The 17651-nt window shown below is 31.4% G+C and overlaps 2 protein-coding genes across 2 annotated transcripts; both read right to left on the bottom strand.

Moving 5' to 3' along the window:
• Positions 1-2165: 2165 nt before the first annotated feature.
• LOC145133266 (gamma-tocopherol methyltransferase, chloroplastic-like) lies at positions 2166-4297 on the bottom strand. The gene is made up of 6 exons (XM_079068203.1): positions 3961-4297; positions 3352-3521; positions 3101-3205; positions 2802-3005; positions 2446-2548; positions 2166-2368 (listed from the first exon to the last, which is right to left on the bottom strand). Exons 1-6 carry the CDS (start codon positions 4211-4213, stop codon positions 2265-2267), a joined length of 939 nt encoding a protein of 312 aa, XP_078924329.1. The 5' UTR covers positions 4214-4297; the 3' UTR covers positions 2166-2264.
• Positions 4298-14817: 10520 nt separating this feature from the next.
• Positions 14818-16850, bottom strand: LOC145128802 (iron-sulfur assembly protein IscA-like 1, mitochondrial). The gene is made up of 3 exons (XM_079063606.1): positions 16575-16850; positions 15242-15359; positions 14818-15163 (listed from the first exon to the last, which is right to left on the bottom strand). The coding sequence occupies exons 1-3, from the start codon at positions 16765-16767 to the stop codon at positions 15055-15057; spliced, it is 420 nt and encodes a 139-aa protein (XP_078919732.1). The 5' UTR covers positions 16768-16850; the 3' UTR covers positions 14818-15054.
• Between the last annotated feature and the right edge of the window lie 801 nt (positions 16851-17651).

Genomic DNA, 17651 nt, shown 5'->3' on the forward strand with positions numbered 1-17651 from the left:
TTATTTTAGTTTATGTTTTAAACTACTATCAAGATTCAACATAATAACCAATTGAGGTAATAGTCCCTCTTTTCTTCCTATTGGTAGGAAACCAATTAGATGTAAGTGAGTTTATAAAATTAAGTACAAGTCTAGTGCGGAAGTATATAGATACTAAGAGTATGCTTGTAGCAAAATGTTACAATTAGAGAGAATGTACGGATTATGAGGAGACATTATCTTGTGTTGCTAAGTTGGTAATTGTTCAGACATTATCTTGTGTTGCTAAGTTGGTAATTGTTCGTTGTATTTTAAGTTTAGTTGTTAATAATAATAATTGGTTATTGTTTCAACTACATGTAAATAATTTTATCCTTTATGGACTTCTTATTGTAGAAAAATGCTACCATTAGAGAGAATGTATGGATTACGAGGATGTATTATCTCTTGTTGCTAAGTTGGTAACTCTTCAATGTATTTTAAATTTAGTTGTTAATAATATTAATTGGTTATTGTTTCAACTAAATGTCAACAATGTTTTTCTTTATGAAAGTCTGAAAAAAAGATGTATATAAGATTATACAAAAGGAGATAAAAGAGTTTGCAAACTAGTTAAGTCTTTATATGGACTTAAACACAATCCTAAGAAGCGAAATGAAAAGTTGACTTGTCCATTTCAAGAATATAGATTTATCCAAAGCATGAATGATTGTTCTCGGTTTATTTTGTATAGAGGAGAAATTATTTTTATGTTGGTCTTTATAGATAATATTGTACTTACCGGTAATAATAAAGACAGATTGAAAATGTTAAAACTTTTCTAAAAACAAAGGTTCTTATCAAGGATTTTCGAAATTTAAAGTTTTTTTATTGGAATTGAAATCATTGAGAGCAACTAAGGAATTTGTTTATCTGTCGCTTTAAGCTGCTTCAAGACTTTGGTATGTTAAGTTTTAAACCTGTTTCAACCCTTATGAATCAAATTTTGGGTCTTTATAGATAAACTTTTCTAGTGATGAATTGCTGATTAATGTTACCAAGTATCAGCACATTATTGTAAACTAATATACTTAACCATCACTAGATCTGACAATGCATTCTTTGTTGTTCAAACGTCGAGTCAATGCATGTATAGTCCCATTTTTCACTCATAAAGATAGTTTTGACAATTCTTAAAGACCTTAAAGGCTGTCCCAGTAAGGATGTTAGTATAAACAAGTCTTAGTCCCTAGGCCTTCAAGCTTATGTGGATGTGGACCATGTCAAATATGTTAATCCTCATAAATCTATATTGGTAGTTTCTTAGTGATTGTTTGGTCTCTTGAAAAAGCAAGAAACAAACTAGTGTATTTAGATCTTCTACCGATTCCAAATACATAGCAATGTTTGTAGTTACTTGTGAAATGTATTTGATTCATGTTAGTGTTGGTACGTGATAATAGTTTAGCTATTCAATTTGTTTTAAATCTTGCACTTCATGAACGCATCAAACATCAAAATTGATGTTCATTTGGTTCGAAAAAAAGTCGCAAGTGGTGTTCGAAAAATCAAGAAAATCGACTATTTGGAGCAAAACAACAAATATCTTCACAAAGTCCTTGCGTACAAGTCGACATGGACATTTTTCAACAAATATGACACCCATTATATATGAAGACATTTTTTGTGGATTTCAGAGTAGAAGTTGTAGATGTCTAAAAGTTGGAAAAGGATTGATCTTAAAAACTTTTGTTTTACTTAATGTTAGTTTTATGATTTGATCTTCCAAAGTAGAAATTTTTTTTATATGTATTTTATGTGTTAAAGCTTCATCGTTGGCTCTTATAATCTCAACAACGTTGTTATTTTGAGGTTGTAAACCTAAAAAGGGATAACTGATAACATTTAGTTGGTGTCACAAAATTGTATAAACGAGTTAGAAATAAGTAAGTGATCGACAACGAGAAGATTCCTTTTGTACAAAACAAAGTAATGGCATATGACAGGTTGGGTTCACGAGGACTCCACTTTCTAGATACTTCTTTATTTGTTACTTTTGGTAAAAAAACGATTTTCACTCTTTTTTATATTATTAATTATTTTATGAAAGAATACTTTATCTTATATAACAGATTCAAAATACAATAACAAAATTTAATTATATAATTTCACACTACAAAACAAAAAAACAAAACTTATAAAAAAAATTACGAAAAAAGAGTTATTAGACATTAAAACAAGAACCCAAAAGTGAAGCAGTCTATCAAAGAAAGTACAAAAATCAAAAGTACATTACATACCTATTTTTATTCAGGCTTTTTACATGTAATGATGGAGAATTTTATTACATCTTTCTTAAATCCTTCAATCATCGATGGCATTACCATTGCTCCTTTTATAGTCTTCCATCCTACCCAATTTTAATAAAATAAAAAAAGAAAAAAATCATTATTAAGAAAAAGAAAAAAAAAAGTAAATCTTAATTACCACTCCTTAGCAATGACGTAATGCCCTTCCAAGACAAGGCTGTTTTTATCACTGCTGGCCAAAATGGTGCCACATTTCCTGACCAGTCTTCTGCTTTGATGTCCTAAATCAACAATGCAGCCATTTTAGAGACTTTAAAAAGGTAAATACGGTTTAAGTTTCATCAGCTGCGGTATAAGAATTTTAATTCTGCTCATATGACAGTGTGGTGTGGGTCAGCTCACAATAACGACTTTTTGTAAAGAAAAGGTAAACCTAACACTGGGTACCCCACCAACCAATCTCGTACTTGATTTATTGATTATTATATTTTACTGTTAGGACAAACATGTCGGATATACGGCAATGTAGTTTACCTGAAGGGAAAGGGATTCGAGTAATTTTACATAATCAGCGGTAGAACACCAGGCAGGAAGATAAAATCCTGAACAAATCTTGTTTAGGATTTTTTCTTCCTCTGGCCGTAGGGACTTTTCGGTAGACGAAAGGTCCCTATGACACCATGTGACTATGATAATTGTGGCTCCCGGAGCAGCCACTCGAGCCAACTCACTAACAAACTGCCAATTTAAGTAGAGTGAAATTAGAATATGTCAGTGTATGTCACCTTTGTGAATTCAGGAATATTAAAGATTTTTTTTAAGAAAACAAGAACCTTTAGTTTGTCAGGCATGTGTTCTCCACTCTCCATTGACCAAACTAGGTCAAACTTTCCATCAGGAAAAGGTTGATTCAAAGCATCCGCAACTTGAAATGAAACCTGCAAGCTTTTCATGCTTAGTTCAATAAGTTTATTACTATTACATTTCTGCAACTAATAGAAGCTCATGTTATGCAACGTTTTTTTCATCAAGGATAAGCAAAATTTGTCCCCAATTTTTTAGATGAATAAATAATGATTGTTACCTTGTCAGCTAATCCTTGGGCAGCAGCTAGGGCTTGAGCCCTTTCAGCTTGTACAGGGCTTAGGGTGATGCCATGGCATTCAGCTCCATATTTTTTTGCTAGGTACCTTGAGCTACCTCCTATGCCACACCCAACATCAACTATGGTTTTGGGCTTCTTTACTGGATCATCTGCAAAATAACAAGTGAGAAGGAAAAGGGCAACTCATGAGATCGATCAAGTACGATTTATTCTTTCCATGTGGTATCTTATTATTATTATTTTTTTTTTCAAATTGAAGGTTGTGAATCTCAGAAAAGTTAACCAGAAATACATAATCGCAAAAGATATCGTTCACAAGCTACTGTAGCATGAGTTAATCAATGGAAATAAGTTCATTCGTAAAGGTGAATGTGAAATATATAACTAAAACCTTGATTGATTCAAATTATCATAGATATCATCACTTTTTTGTCTCTAGTGAAGTACAGAAGTCGATTTTGAAGTTATGCGGAAGAATTACGAAGAGATTGAGGATGAAAATTAAATTTGAAGCTTCGGATTTGGAGAAATATTAGGTAGAAAATGGATTGATCGAACTAAAAAGAAGAAAGTAGAAAAATATTATACCAGGAACAGAGGCAAAAAGTAGGCTTTGTTCGATCATACGGATCTGAGCAGCGCGGTGGTCGGAGAGTTCTACGACGGCATCGGTGTCGTAGAATCCGTGATGCATGTGTTCTCCCCATATATTCTCCCACATCCCCGAAGACTCGTCGTAGAATTCTGCTATTCCTTTTTTAAGCTGTTGTTGCTGCTGCTCATCTGCTGCAGTCGCCATTGTCATCGGAGGAACTGTTGCATCAGCAACCACCGTACTCATAACTCCTTGAGTGACTGCAGAAGCTGCCTCGTTGTGGTGTTGGTATTGCGTCAACAATGGCACGTAGCAGAAGAAATGCTTTTATTTATGGACGAGTGGCCCAAAACATATTTTATAGTATCTTTATTTATTGGGTTTTTAATATTATATTATTTTTATTATTATATATATATATTAAAGTTGTAAAAGAAAAGAATAGTAAAGTTCACATACTTTGTCCAGCTTTGGCCCCTTGATTTACATATCCGGTCCTGTACTTCTTTAATTAATTTATTCATGTCCTTTTGTTTGTGTTCATTCAACTTCCCATTTTTTTGGCAGAATTTGTCTCTGTATTATTGTTGGAAGTTAGTAATACTAAATTTGGATGTTTTTTGACAACTTTGTTCATTATTCTTTACCAATTTTGACATTTTTGGTCCTTGCAATCAATATTTTTACACTTTTTTTGAACCTTTTAATATTTAAAGTTTGGCCACAAAACTTTAACGGTTTGACAACTTTGATCCATTTTCTAAAAAGTTGCTAATTCCTACCCATTTAATTCTTTAGCCATTTTCACACTTTTGGTCCTTGCAGTCAAAACTTTTACATTTTTTGTCCGGGGCAAAGCCCGGACTTTTCATCCTTGCACTTTCTATGTCTGTCATATTTATCAATTCGGAAACAACATTGAAAGCTTCTGGCCCCCGCGTAGCGGGGGTAACCTTTCTAGTTTTTATTATTGATATTATATTATTATTTTATAGTATCTTTTTTTATTGGTTACTAAAATGGTGAAATGGAATCAAAATAGAGAAGAGAGAGACATAGTACTCGATGATCTTATTAAAGAATTTAGGGAACTTGTTAAATCAAGTGATCAATTTAAAAATGAATAAATATGATGTGACCTTTTTACTAAGGTAAATTACTATTATGAAATAATAAATTTTGTTGTTCAAGTCAAACAAGATTAAATAATCCAAAAGAAATATAAACTCATATCGTATATTCTAATGTGTGAATTAGGTAAGCTATAAAATGAATACTGTTACATAGGGGAAAGAGGTTGAAAGTAATACACTCACAATGCCATTGGTAATGGTATCAATGAAGGTAAATCATAGGTACTAGAAAACAATAGCGGCAAGGAAGTGAATGTACCCAACGTACAAGATGATCATGAAATTACGATGTTGATTAGAATATGTGACGACTTTTTAGCATATAGCAAGCATATATTACAGCAAAAACACATTTTAAAGATTAGACAATTCTTGAAAAACATCATTAGCTTATATTCTAACATGTATTTCTAACAATTCACATATCAACGGATATAACAAGTATGAATATATTGGAAATCATTTTCTTTCTAAACTTCGGCTGTCTGTACGCATCACATCTTTCATTCTTTTTTTCAAAAATGTTTATAAAATCTTTTAGCCCCTAGTTTGAGTTTGAAATCATGCTAATGTCCATCCAAATCATTCAAATCAAGGCTTTAAGAACAACTTCTAACGTCCCAAATTTCAAACGAAAATTTCCATTTTTAAAATAAGATAAACAATTCAAAACATAGATAAAAACTCATTTGTTCAACAATCATAAAAAAAAGTATCCAAAATTTGAGTAATATTAATAATAGCGGGAGTCAAGAGAAATCTATCACTAATGCATGTGTACAGTCACATCGCGTCCTTCTTTTTGTCAGAAGAACAGTCTGAAAAATATTTAATCAACAACTATATGCATAAAGCTTAATGAGTTCCCAAAAATATCACATACTACGATACATATACATTGTATATAAACAATGGCTTACAACCTTGTGACGTTTCGCTAGACTCGCAGCCTAGCATCGTGAGTTCCGTCATCAACAGTCGACTCGTAGTCTAGCATGGTTCTGTCGACGACTTTGGATATCTAGGCTCACAACCTAGTGTCGTTCCACCACCAACCCCTCAAATATGATACATAAATGCACCATACAATCAAACAACATACATACAAAAGACTAATATAGTCTACTTATGTAATTATATACTAACAACACCTACATCCTATCATGCAAATGATATATATTGTCACATGCAGTATAACTAGAAAACTCAGCTGATATGAAGAGTTGAAGTCACAAGCACATGTCCTCGAAGGAAACAACTACACGAACTACCTAAATGTCAATCTAAGACCAAACCTCAGTTTAAAGCTCAATTTTATCAAAGTTTAACAAAAAATCAATACTGGTTAAAAAGTCAACGGTCAACAGTCAACACGTCGCGACCTAACTCTTGGTCGTGTCATGGACACTAGGTGACAAAACAGTCACAACAATCCTTGAAGCTTCGCATCGTGACCCTTCCGTGGTCGTGTCGCGCTTTACAAGTAAGAACTAACTTCTTGTTAAGCACTTAATCTCTTGAGACCAAGGCTCATATTCTCAAACATGAACCCAAAAAGGGTCTTAATGGATAAAGTTTCAAACTTTATCCAGATTCATGGCTCAATCACTCAAGATCTCAAACCCTAACACAAAAAAAGCCTTAAATGACTTGATTCCTTTTCATGGGTCCTAGGGATCCCAAACATGCACTCGAATGATTCTAGAATATCCATAAATCATCCTAAGTCAAACATAATGTTTTGGAGTTCTCCCAACTCCAAGAACATCAAGAAATGGACCAAAACACATCCACAATCCTAGATCTATAGAAGAAATGCATAATGAAAGAGACTTCTAACTTACAATGCTCCATAAACAAAGTATAAGGTTGGATCTTTTCTGAAATGAACTCCACAGAACACACCAAGAACACTCAAAGGGGCTAGGTTTTCTCTTATAGAGGTGGAGGCTGAAGATAAGATAGAACCCTAAATGTTTATGCCTTTATATGTGGCATAAGGCCCGAGGCTTAAAGTTTTGGGTTGATGCGGTTCCTCGTCAACCCACACTTGGTTACGTCGCTACTTATCGATGTGGCTCGCGTCATGGGCTAGGTTTTCTCGTATAGAGGTGGAGGTTGAAGATAAGATAGAACCCTAAATGTTTATGCCTTTATATGTGGCATAAGGCCCAAGGCCTAAAGTTTTGGGTTGATGCGGTTCCTCGTCGCAACCCACACTTGGTTACGTCGCTACTTATCGATGTGGCTCGCGTCATGAAGTCCAAAGCACACTCCGTGAAGCCCAAAACCCAATATCCCTTAACATTAAAACAATTTGCTTGATAAATTAAATCATACATGAAAAGTATGTGTTACAATATATTAAAGCTATAATGAACTTCTGCCATAATGACATTCTTTGAGAAGAAAAATATTTGAGAAACAACATAAATAATTTCTACAAGTTTACTCTAATAATTATTACAATACTAATACATGATAGGATGGATGAATAAAAGGCCATCAAATATGGTTTGTTATTAGGGTAAATAGCACAAAAGACACTAAGGGAGTGTTTGGTACAAGGAAATAAGTCAGGGAAAAGGAATCGATTCTTTTTCTCTTGTTTGGATAATAAAAAAGTAAGGAATTGAGAAATAAATCAATTCCTTTTCCATCAAATCCATCCTCTATTTTTAAAATAGAAAAGAGAGAAACGAAATAAGAAGTCGTGATTGAGAATCAAAAGAAAAAAAGTGGAGAAATCAAATTGCCCCCCATTCGAACTCCACCACCTGCAATCGATCAAGATTTTTCAAGCGTGGCTACTGGATTTTCATGCAATCGGCCCACGTAAGTGATCAAAACCAATCTTTTTTGCCCTACATACGACGATACATAGGATCAAAGTCGGCAGTACATAGGATCAAAGTCATTCACGACTGTTGCTCCATTCACGCATTATTTGTAGCTTCTTCTTGGGCGATTTTGGCAATATCGTCTTCCAATTCAAGGTGTGATTGTTAATCTTGATATCAATTCTTCCAATTAAAGAATTTTGTTTTTTGAATTGTGTTAAAATCTTGCCAAGATCGACTCTTTGAACATGTTTGAGTTCTGTTTTTTATGTTAAAATCTATTCTTGAAGTTAAAATCGATTATTGATATGTTAAAGTCAATTGTGTTTCACTAGATAAATGTTGTCTGTCAAAAAAAAAGACAACGAATTTCTTTCATTGATTGTAATCTGGTAACATTGTTAACAGGATATGTTTTACCTGTATGTACAATGGAAATTGTTTTACTATTGCATACTTTTTTTTGAATTTTTACCTTACTTTGAATCACCATAAAAGCTTCATACAAGCTCGTAATGATGCGATTTTTTTTTCAAGTTGTACTCATCTGTCTTGTCTACATTTTAGCATAAAAAAACAGCATAACTGGTTAAGTTTTGGTTGAGTTATACAGCCCCAAACAGGGATTGTTATGATTGTTGTATAATATTTCAGTACTTTTTATAAAAATTTCCAACTTTGAACCATCATAGACGCTTCATACAAGCTCGGAATGATGCAAATTTTTTTCATATTGTACTCCTCTGACTTGTCTACGTTTTAGCATCAAAAAAACAGCTTAATTAGTTAAGTTTTGGCTGAGTTATACAATCCCAAACTTAACCAATTAAGTTGAATTACTATTTCAACCCCTAAACTTAATTGGTTAAGTTGAATTACTATTTCAAGCATTTACTAAGTAAACTTTTTTGTAGGCATGGCAGGGTGAAACAAACACACATGGACTAACGAAGAGGATGCAAAGTTAATTGAAGCATTGTTGGAGTTACATGTATCCAGAAAGTATGGTGGTGCCGACAACGGATTCAAACCCAGTTATTTGAAGGCAATGCAACAATTACTAGATGTAAGTCTTCTTAACTCGGGTTTGAAAGTAGAGCCACATATTAAATCGAGGATGAAGACATGGAAAAACCATTTCAACATCGTGCACGACATGGTATATGGAACAAACACGAGTGGATTCGGCTAGGATACAGATAAATGTTGTGTTACCGCCGATGCTGAAGTTTGGGATGAGTACGTAACGGTACTATAATGATTATGTTTGTAGTATTTTTAGCATCATTAAAACATATTGTAAATGAATAGTAACCAATTAATTTGGTACCATTCTAGTAGAGTCATAAAGGTGCTGCATGTTTTCGCGATAAACCATTTCCCCAATTTGATAATCTATGTAAAATCTTCGGTAAGGATAGAGCTACTGGTCATGGAGCTACTGATCTTGGTGAAGATGTAATTGAAGAGACACAAAGAAACTCACCTATTAATGTGGAAGGGTTGGAAGATATTGTTGAAGAGACGCAACAAACTGCTCGTATCAATAGTAAACGCAAAAGGCCTCCAACGAATGACACCGAAAGCTCTAATAAGGAAGCAGCGAAAAAAATAAAAGAGACTTTCAAGGAGGTTGGTGAGAAACTTAATGAAACAATATACAATATAGGAAGACAAGAAAATAAGGAAGCGTGTGATATAATAGATAAAGTTATCGAAGATATACAACGCATGCCAAATATTTATGTCAAACAGCGAAATAATGCGATTGACATATTTAGCAAAGATCAATTTCACGCCCGAGCATTTTTTAAGATCACAGAAGAAGAAAATATTTGTTACATGGAAATGATTGCAGATGGGTCAATATCATGATTATATTATTTGAAGTTATGTTTTTTTTTTTGTAGTTTTTACGAATAGTGAAGTTGACTTTTTGCACATTCTATATTATACATAGTTATGTTTTTTTAGTTGTTAGGAATATTGAATTTTACTTTTTTGCATATCCTACATTGGACATAGTTTATGAATAGTATGATTTTCATATTTCTTAAAATCAATTTGTAAGTTATTTGTTTATATTAGAAATATGTTTTCAAATACAAGATGTATATAAAATAATATTAATTGATTAGAAAATAAATTATTTAGTAACAATTAATATTAAAATAAAAAAAATTAAAAACATAAAAACGCATATTTTGACTAATTAAGATGTACATCCTAATGCATTTTTATATAAAATGTTGTTTGAAAATGAATATACATGATAAAAAAAACTCATTTCCATTTCATTGATTATAACAACCAAACAAAAGAAATGATTTTCACAAACATTTCTCTAGTGAATTCTCAGTTCTACCAGACAGGGGAGTTAATTCTCTTTCTCTGCATTTCCATTCTCTGTAGCAATTCCTTTTCTCTGTACCAAACGCACCCTAAGTTTACACCAAAATTCTAATTTGATACTTTGTTTTCTTTTGTCTCAAATTTGACACCGTGTTTTCTAGTTTTTTACAATTTTGAGCACTTGATCGGTCAACCAGGTTACCTGCTGAGGTGACATGATGACGTGTCAATTTTTGATGACATGACATGCTGACGTGTCAAAATTGATTTTTTTCCCATAAAAGACACTAAGTTTTCATTTTTTCGATTTTGACACTAAGTTTATTTTTTTTTCAATTTTGACACTCTATTTTTTTGTTCCAAATCGAATATCATTTTTTCCAATTTTGTTCAATGTTGATCATTTTCCATTTGAAACCGTATAATATATTTTTTATTACATTTTAAACCGTATAAATACATTTTTTCGTTTAAAACATGGTTGTCAAAATCACGATTCTGGTCGTAGGATCTTACGACCCTACGATCCTAGGTATTAAAAACGAGTCGGATCGTAAATGGATCGTATTTGGGGTAGGATCGCATGTAGAATCGTAGGATCGAGATCCGATCCGATCCTACCTTCCATTGATTTTATTTTTTATTTTATTTATTTATTTATTTGCAAATGAAACTTTATTTACCATTTTATGTCTTTACCCTTTTTCAATTTACCGTTTATCATTTTGTGTTGTGACCTATGACTAATATTTTGAAGTTTTTATATCGTTTGAACAAAAAATTGAATGTTTGAAATATTTTTCATGTTTTAAAAATTATAAATTAACATTATGTTTTATTTTGTGGGATCTTTGGATCCCGATCCCGATCTTCCAAACCCAAAAAGATCCTACGTAGGATCCCGATCTTGAGAACCTTGGTTTAAAAACCACATTTTTTTTATAAATACAATGTTTTTTTTACATTCAAAGCATAACGTTATGCATAAATATGCATTAGTTATATCATGAGAACCAAACTAACCAAAAGCTTCGAATAAGATGTAAAAATTTCACGGATAGCAAACCTGACATCTGGGTTTTGATCGACTTACACGCCTTCAAACATCCAAAGTCATTTTAAAGTTGCGTGTTTAATATAAATTAAGGTTTTTATATAGCTAATACATATTTATACATAAAATTATGGTTTGAATGTAAAAAAAATAATAATAAAAATTAAAATAAAATTAAAAATTTTTTAAAAAAAACTTTGTATTTATACAAAAATATGGTTTTTAAATGAAAAAATGGAATTTATATGGTTTAAAATGTATTAAAAAAATATTTATATAGTGTCAAATGAAAAATGGTCAACATTAAACAAAATTGAAAAAAATGATGTTCGATTTGGAACAAAAAAAACAGAGTGTCAAAATTGAAAGAAAAAATTAAACTTATTGTTAAAATCGAAAAAAGTGAAAACTTAGTGTCTTTTGTGGGAAAAAATTCAATTTTGACATGTCAACATGTCATGTTAGCATGTCACGTCATCATGTCACGTCCTAGATAACCAAGTTGACCGGTCAAGTGGTCAAAGTTGTAAAAAATGGGAAAACGTAGTGTTAAATTTGAGACAAAAAAATGCAGTGTCAAATTAGATTTTTGGTGTAAACTTAGTGTCTTTTATGCTATTTACCCTTGTTATTATTGAAATAATACAAAATTGTGATAGAAGTTATTGGTATGGATATTCAATACAAAACATCATGATGGAGGATGATTGGATGTGATTGTATTTGCCGTTATATAATAATGTTAAATATTGTATTATTCGAAATAACAAAAACTGAAAATTGAATATTGATTTCGAAATAATAGAAATTGAAAATTGAATATTAATTGAAAATACACATTGAAACACAATTGTTATTTTTTTTAAAAAAAAGGAAAATAAAAACTCAATCAATATTAACCAAACGTGTTTTCTAAAATTTCTATAGAAAACTGAAAATGAAAATCTCACTTCTTTTTCAGAAAACTTTTTCGAAAAATCTAAAAACAATTTACACACCCAATCGTACCATGTTCCCTTTATTTTGATTATAACTTAAAACATACACTCATAAATTTTGATTTTAGAACAATGTTATAATAAAATAAAAATTAATGAAAACATTTTTTTTAACAAGCAACATATACTATCACCATGTATTTACTTCTCAAAATGCAATTTCACAAGCTATAACCAAATAATCCAGTTTTAATATTAGAGTGTGGGAGCATATATATTTAACTTAAACATTTGAGCATTTACTCGAACAAATCTCAAACGTGGATCACATTGATTGTGGCATAAACATTATCGTACCAAAACTCATATTTAATGCGATGGTAAAAAGTAGCTTGCCTTATTAAACCGTAAACATTTATTGAATAGAGTGGTCACCACCTCTGAATAAATCAATAAAGTGTATTCCCATGATGTCTGGTTACATCAAAAATTTATAAAGAAAGATTTTCAAAAATAGAAACTTCACAAAATATATAAATTCAGATATTCTTTTTAGAACGGCTCTCTATTTATAGAACTATATCAATCCATTAGAAAAAGACACCTTTGTAACTCCTTTATACCAAAATAAACATTTATAAAGACCAAGGTGTTGTTTGTTTTTTTAGAAAAACCTTTTCAAATCATTTTCTGTTGCGTGGCACGGCACACGCGCAGCACTTTCTCTCAGCAGTTTGTTTTTTGGAAGACTTCAAACTGCAAAACCTCTGCGGGTGTATTGCGTGGCGCAGCACTTGACTTGCCTCTTTGAAGTGTTTTTTTAGAATTTTGGTATAACTTATTTTTTTAAAACTTTTTTTTAAAACTTGTATTTACGGATTTGATACAATTTTTTATTATAGTTTCCACAAAAAATTTTAACATTTTTTAAAAAAAAAAGCTTTGATTTTTATAATTTTTTTACCGTTTCTGTTAATAATATTTTCAGTTTCAGTTTCATCTTTTTTAACGTGTGTAATTTTTTACGAACTTTGTAGATATCGTTTGCAATACTTTCTTAATTTTTTTTTTTATTATTTTCTTTTTTATGTTTTTTAAAATTAGTTTTTTTCTAGAATAAAGCTGTTAGCTTCTTTTATATTTTTGTAAGTTTTTTTTTTTTTAAGTTTTATATTTTTGTTTTTTTTACATGTTCTTTTTAGTATTATTTCAATGTTTTAATACTAGAATTATTAAAATTTCGGTGTTGAGAACTATTTAAGTTTATAAAATTAGTTTATTTAAATTTCAGTTTACTGCAGCAGTCTGCAGATGTTAAAAAACAAATATGCTTCTTATTATAGGTTGTAGCCGTTTGTTCCACCTCTTCTGCTACAGATGATTGCAGAGATGGTCCGCAGACTTCATGAATTTTCGCTTCGAAAAAACAAACAGCACTTAATATTCTTTAAAGAATATAAGTCCCCATGCTATGGTAAAACATGGTTTTTTATGGCTTATTACTTATATTCTTCGACCACATAATATTATTCAAAGTTATCTATCTATTATAGTATTTAATATTATTCAACCACATAACAAAGAAGAGGTGAAAAACAAAAAGTTTCTTTTTCATTGTTAGTGATTGTGATTGGAGATGAAAACGATGGAAGGCATAGAAGAGTCGTCGTTAGGCGTAATGAGTTTTGTCGTTGGAAAGGGAAGGGTGGGGAGGGGGCCGACACAAAGAAGATGAGCGATTGTGGAGGCAAGGTATGGGTGTTATGGTTTTATTTTTAGGTTAATAATAATAATAATAATAATAATAATAATACAAAGGGTAAAAATATCATTTTAACATAATTAATAGAGTAAACCTAATAGATGTCAACTCAAAGGGACTAAAAACACAACCAAACTTTGGCACAAAGACTATTTTTGCAAGTTAGAAACTTTTTTAAACCTTATACAAAGAAATTGCAAACCATATGAATAATTTTTGCAGTTTTCTGAATATTTAATAATCGGAAAAAAAAACTTTTTAAAAAACTTATGTATTGAAAAAGATTTATAAAAAACATTTTTTTTGTTATTGATGTAACAAAATAAATAAGCTTAAGGGCATTTTCAAATCACAACTTTTAGGAGCTTCTAACTTTTAAGAAAAATGTCAATTAAAAAAAAAAAACTTCGTTCAGCACTAAAAGTCTCTAGTTTTTAGCTAAAACAAAACTTCAAATCCGAAAAGCTATTTCAAATAGTGTTTAACAAAAACCTCTTTTATAATTTTGCAAATTGATTTAAATAGCTTTATTTTAAAATCAGTGATGTGTTTTTGATAAGTCTTTTTATTTAATTTTACATGTATTAAAAGCTTCCAACAACTTTTGTTGAACACTCGTAAACAAATAAAAGCTACAACTTCTCGCTTCCGGCTAGTCGATGAAAAAGGAAACAAGAAAAGGTACTTGTTAGTGACAGCAATCAACAAAAGGGAGCTCTATTTCACATAAATTCAAGTCCACAAAAAGAAAGAAACAAACAAATCTTACAATTGACAAAATAATATAGATGCACTAAATCCAATATACTTAGAAACAAAATCAAATTTTGTGGGCCAATTATGACAAATTCGTTGCTTCTAGATCTAGGCAAGAACAAGAAAATAACTTCCTTTTCTCACTTGAAAGGCAATTATTATTATCATCATCATAAAAATTATAAGCTACATATGCAATTATATAATTTTTGACACTTACTATACAAGATACATAAGTTGTTGTGAATTTGACTAAGAAGTGCCACCAGCTTTTGTAGATTCTGTGCTACTTGTTGTCATAAAAGATTCACCACAACCACACTGCCCTTTTGAGTTTGGATTAATAAATATAAATTCAGATCTGCAACCCAAAAAAAACTAAGTCGTTCTTTCTGTATTAAGTAAAAAAGAAACACAGATAAATAACCAAAATTTTTACCTGAGCTTGTCGTCCACAAAGTCCATTTTGGTACCAATAACATGCATAAGAGCCTTTGGATCTATCAATATCTTCACACCCTTTTCCTCAATCAGCTCATCAAATTTCCCTTTTTCATCTGTATATTTACAATATCAGTGCTCATATGATTACCATTGCAACTTGTAGCTCTAGAATGAAAATTATTAGCATTTAAAATATCAAACATAGTCCAACGCCATGGTTGTTAGTATATTACTTTCCTCGGCAAAATTACTATTGATTTTGTTGCAAGATTAACAACACCTGAAGACCATGATGAATGGATATACTGCTATTTCCACATTCTTATAAAAAAGAGCAAATATTTTACAGTGCGTTTATGCACCACAAATCATATTGATTCATGTGAATTCATTCGCAACCCAATTAAAATAAAAAACGATGAAGGTAGAGTTAGGAAGGTTTTGAAGGTGGATACAATGAATTACATATCCACCTTGAGGACAAGGTGGTTCTTCCAATCCAGTGTGGGATATTGCTATGTATCCACTTCAATCACGATTTTATAAGGGGTGAATTGGGAAATAAGAAAAATATTGAGCATCTTATTTGTGGAGGGGTATTTTAGGTATTCACTTAATATAGTTTGTTATGAAAGAATGTTTATAAGAAGGTAGTGGGAAGGAGTGTAGTATAGTCTTTTGTAAAAATATGAAATTATTCCTTGGGAAAGGCTATGCCCTTGAATCACTAGCAAGCATTAGGTTATCTTGTTCATCTGATTTTTGAGATTATCAATCATTATCAGAAGCTGATGTTGATGTTGTTCACAACATTATAAGCTGATGTGGTTGAGAACGTTATAAGTGCAGAATGCAGACCTAGATGTGGAATAGTTCCAACCATGAGGCATAATGACCATCGCCTTGATCAAGAAGGAGAGGAATCAAGTTCTTAGCAATTATGGTGTGAATGAGAACACTCAGTTACAAGTTTCAAATGTTTTTTGCTCTAGGAGGATAAAATCTATTCTCTATTTGATTATACAACAATACATGTTCCATATTCAAGTTGAACAATATCTGCAACTGATGCTAATCAAATATGTCCACATTCACACAGTTCATACTTTACTGAATATCATCTGTGTTTCTTAAATTGATTCATATTTTCTCGATTTCATGATTACAAATTTCGCCAAACTATTGAAACGAACCTGTTAGTCAAAAACCAATGTTAAGCGGGAAATTCTAAAACATTTCAGGCACTAAATTTCTACAAGCATCGATAAGAAGTCAAATTACCAGAAAATTAGATGATAGTCACAGAGGAAATTTTTGATAGACCTAACCTGCGTAATTTAGGGTATATGAAAGGCCGTTACAACCGCGAGCTTTGACGCCGAGTTTAAGGAAAGGGCGTTGGCGCTGCTGTAGGAGGTGGCGTATCCTACCCGCCGCCGCTTCTGTTAGCGTTAGGGCTTGCCGTCGCGTCGCCTTCACCACCCTCTCAGCCGCTGCTGCTGCCAATTTTGAAGTTGCCATGTCCCTCTCGAATCTCGATCGATGTTCAAGAAACCTCGGAAACTAACGGGAATTCCTTTCTACTTTCTATTTTGTGTTTTCGGTGTTTTACTAACCAAATGAAATTAGAATTTAATTAATATTTATATAAATTAGTATTTTAGAGTTTTGAAAAAAATGAAAAAAAAAATATTTTTTATTACCGAAAAGTTAATTACCTTAATAAGCAACAATATCCCACACTCTATTAGTCTATTATCCAAATATTTTTAAAAATAAAATATATTTAATATAATTAAATCTTAAATCTTACAAATATAAAATCAACATTTTTCTCTGTCTAATTTGTTGCTGATATTATTTTAACCTTTTTTTTTTACTTAATATAACTTAGAGATGGTTTTATGAATTCCATTTTTAATTTGCACATATCATGAGATTCACAAAACTTGTGCATAAAGTGCACAAAAATATACACCCAAAACACAAACTTTATGAATGCAATTCATAAAAAATTTGTCCAAACAATGTAACAAATAAAACTCGTCTCTATTTGCAACAAATAGTCCCTCCACTTATTATCCCAAATAAATAATAATAAATAAATAGTAATAATATTTTTTTAAAAGATGTCATAACATACATGTAAGTATGTAACTATTAAAAGCACAAGGTCACGAAGGCTTAGGTTCTAAAAAGTGAACATGGTTTGCTAGGCATATGGGCCTTTGACCCAACTATGTATAACCCCTCTACACCATGGCCCAATCTTTGACCCAAATAGAGGCCCATATCTTATTGAATCTTAAGCACACCTACATCATGTTACATGTACATAATAATTCAAACTCAAAATAAAGCTTAGGGTTAAGTAATAGGTGCATCATTGTACCAGGGTGGTTGAA

The sequence above is a fragment of the Lactuca virosa genome, chromosome 8 (assembly GCF_052849685.1).
Source record: "Lactuca virosa cultivar CGN04683 chromosome 8, Lactuca_virosa_CGN04683_v6, whole genome shotgun sequence".
Lineage (NCBI taxonomy): Eukaryota > Viridiplantae > Streptophyta > Magnoliopsida > Asterales > Asteraceae > Lactuca > Lactuca virosa.

What these genes read in the sequence shown, in the direction of transcription:
- LOC145128802 (XM_079063606.1), bottom strand. Translation starts at nt 16,767, where the DNA reads ATGGCAACTTCAAAATTGGCAGCAGCAGCGGCTGAGAGGGTGGTGAAG. An exon ending in ATATACCCTAAATTACGCAG is followed by an intron (nt 15,360 to 16,574) that starts GTTAGGTCTATC and finishes GTAAATATACAG; the next exon opens with ATGAAAAAGGGAAATTTGAT. An exon ending in TTTGTGGACGACAAGCTCAG is followed by an intron (nt 15,164 to 15,241) that starts GTAAAAATTTTG and finishes TTTGGGTTGCAG; the next exon opens with ATCTGAATTTATATTTATTA.
- LOC145133266 (XM_079068203.1), bottom strand. Translation starts at nt 4,213, where the DNA reads ATGAGTACGGTGGTTGCTGATGCAACAGTTCCTCCGATGACAATGGCG. An exon ending in CCCAAGGATTAGCTGACAAG is followed by an intron (nt 3,206 to 3,351) that starts GTAACAATCATT and finishes AAAAGCTTGCAG; the next exon opens with GTTTCATTTCAAGTTGCGGA. An exon ending in TCGAATCCCTTTCCCTTCAG is followed by an intron (nt 2,549 to 2,801) that starts GTAAACTACATT and finishes TTGTTGATTTAG; the next exon opens with GACATCAAAGCAGAAGACTG.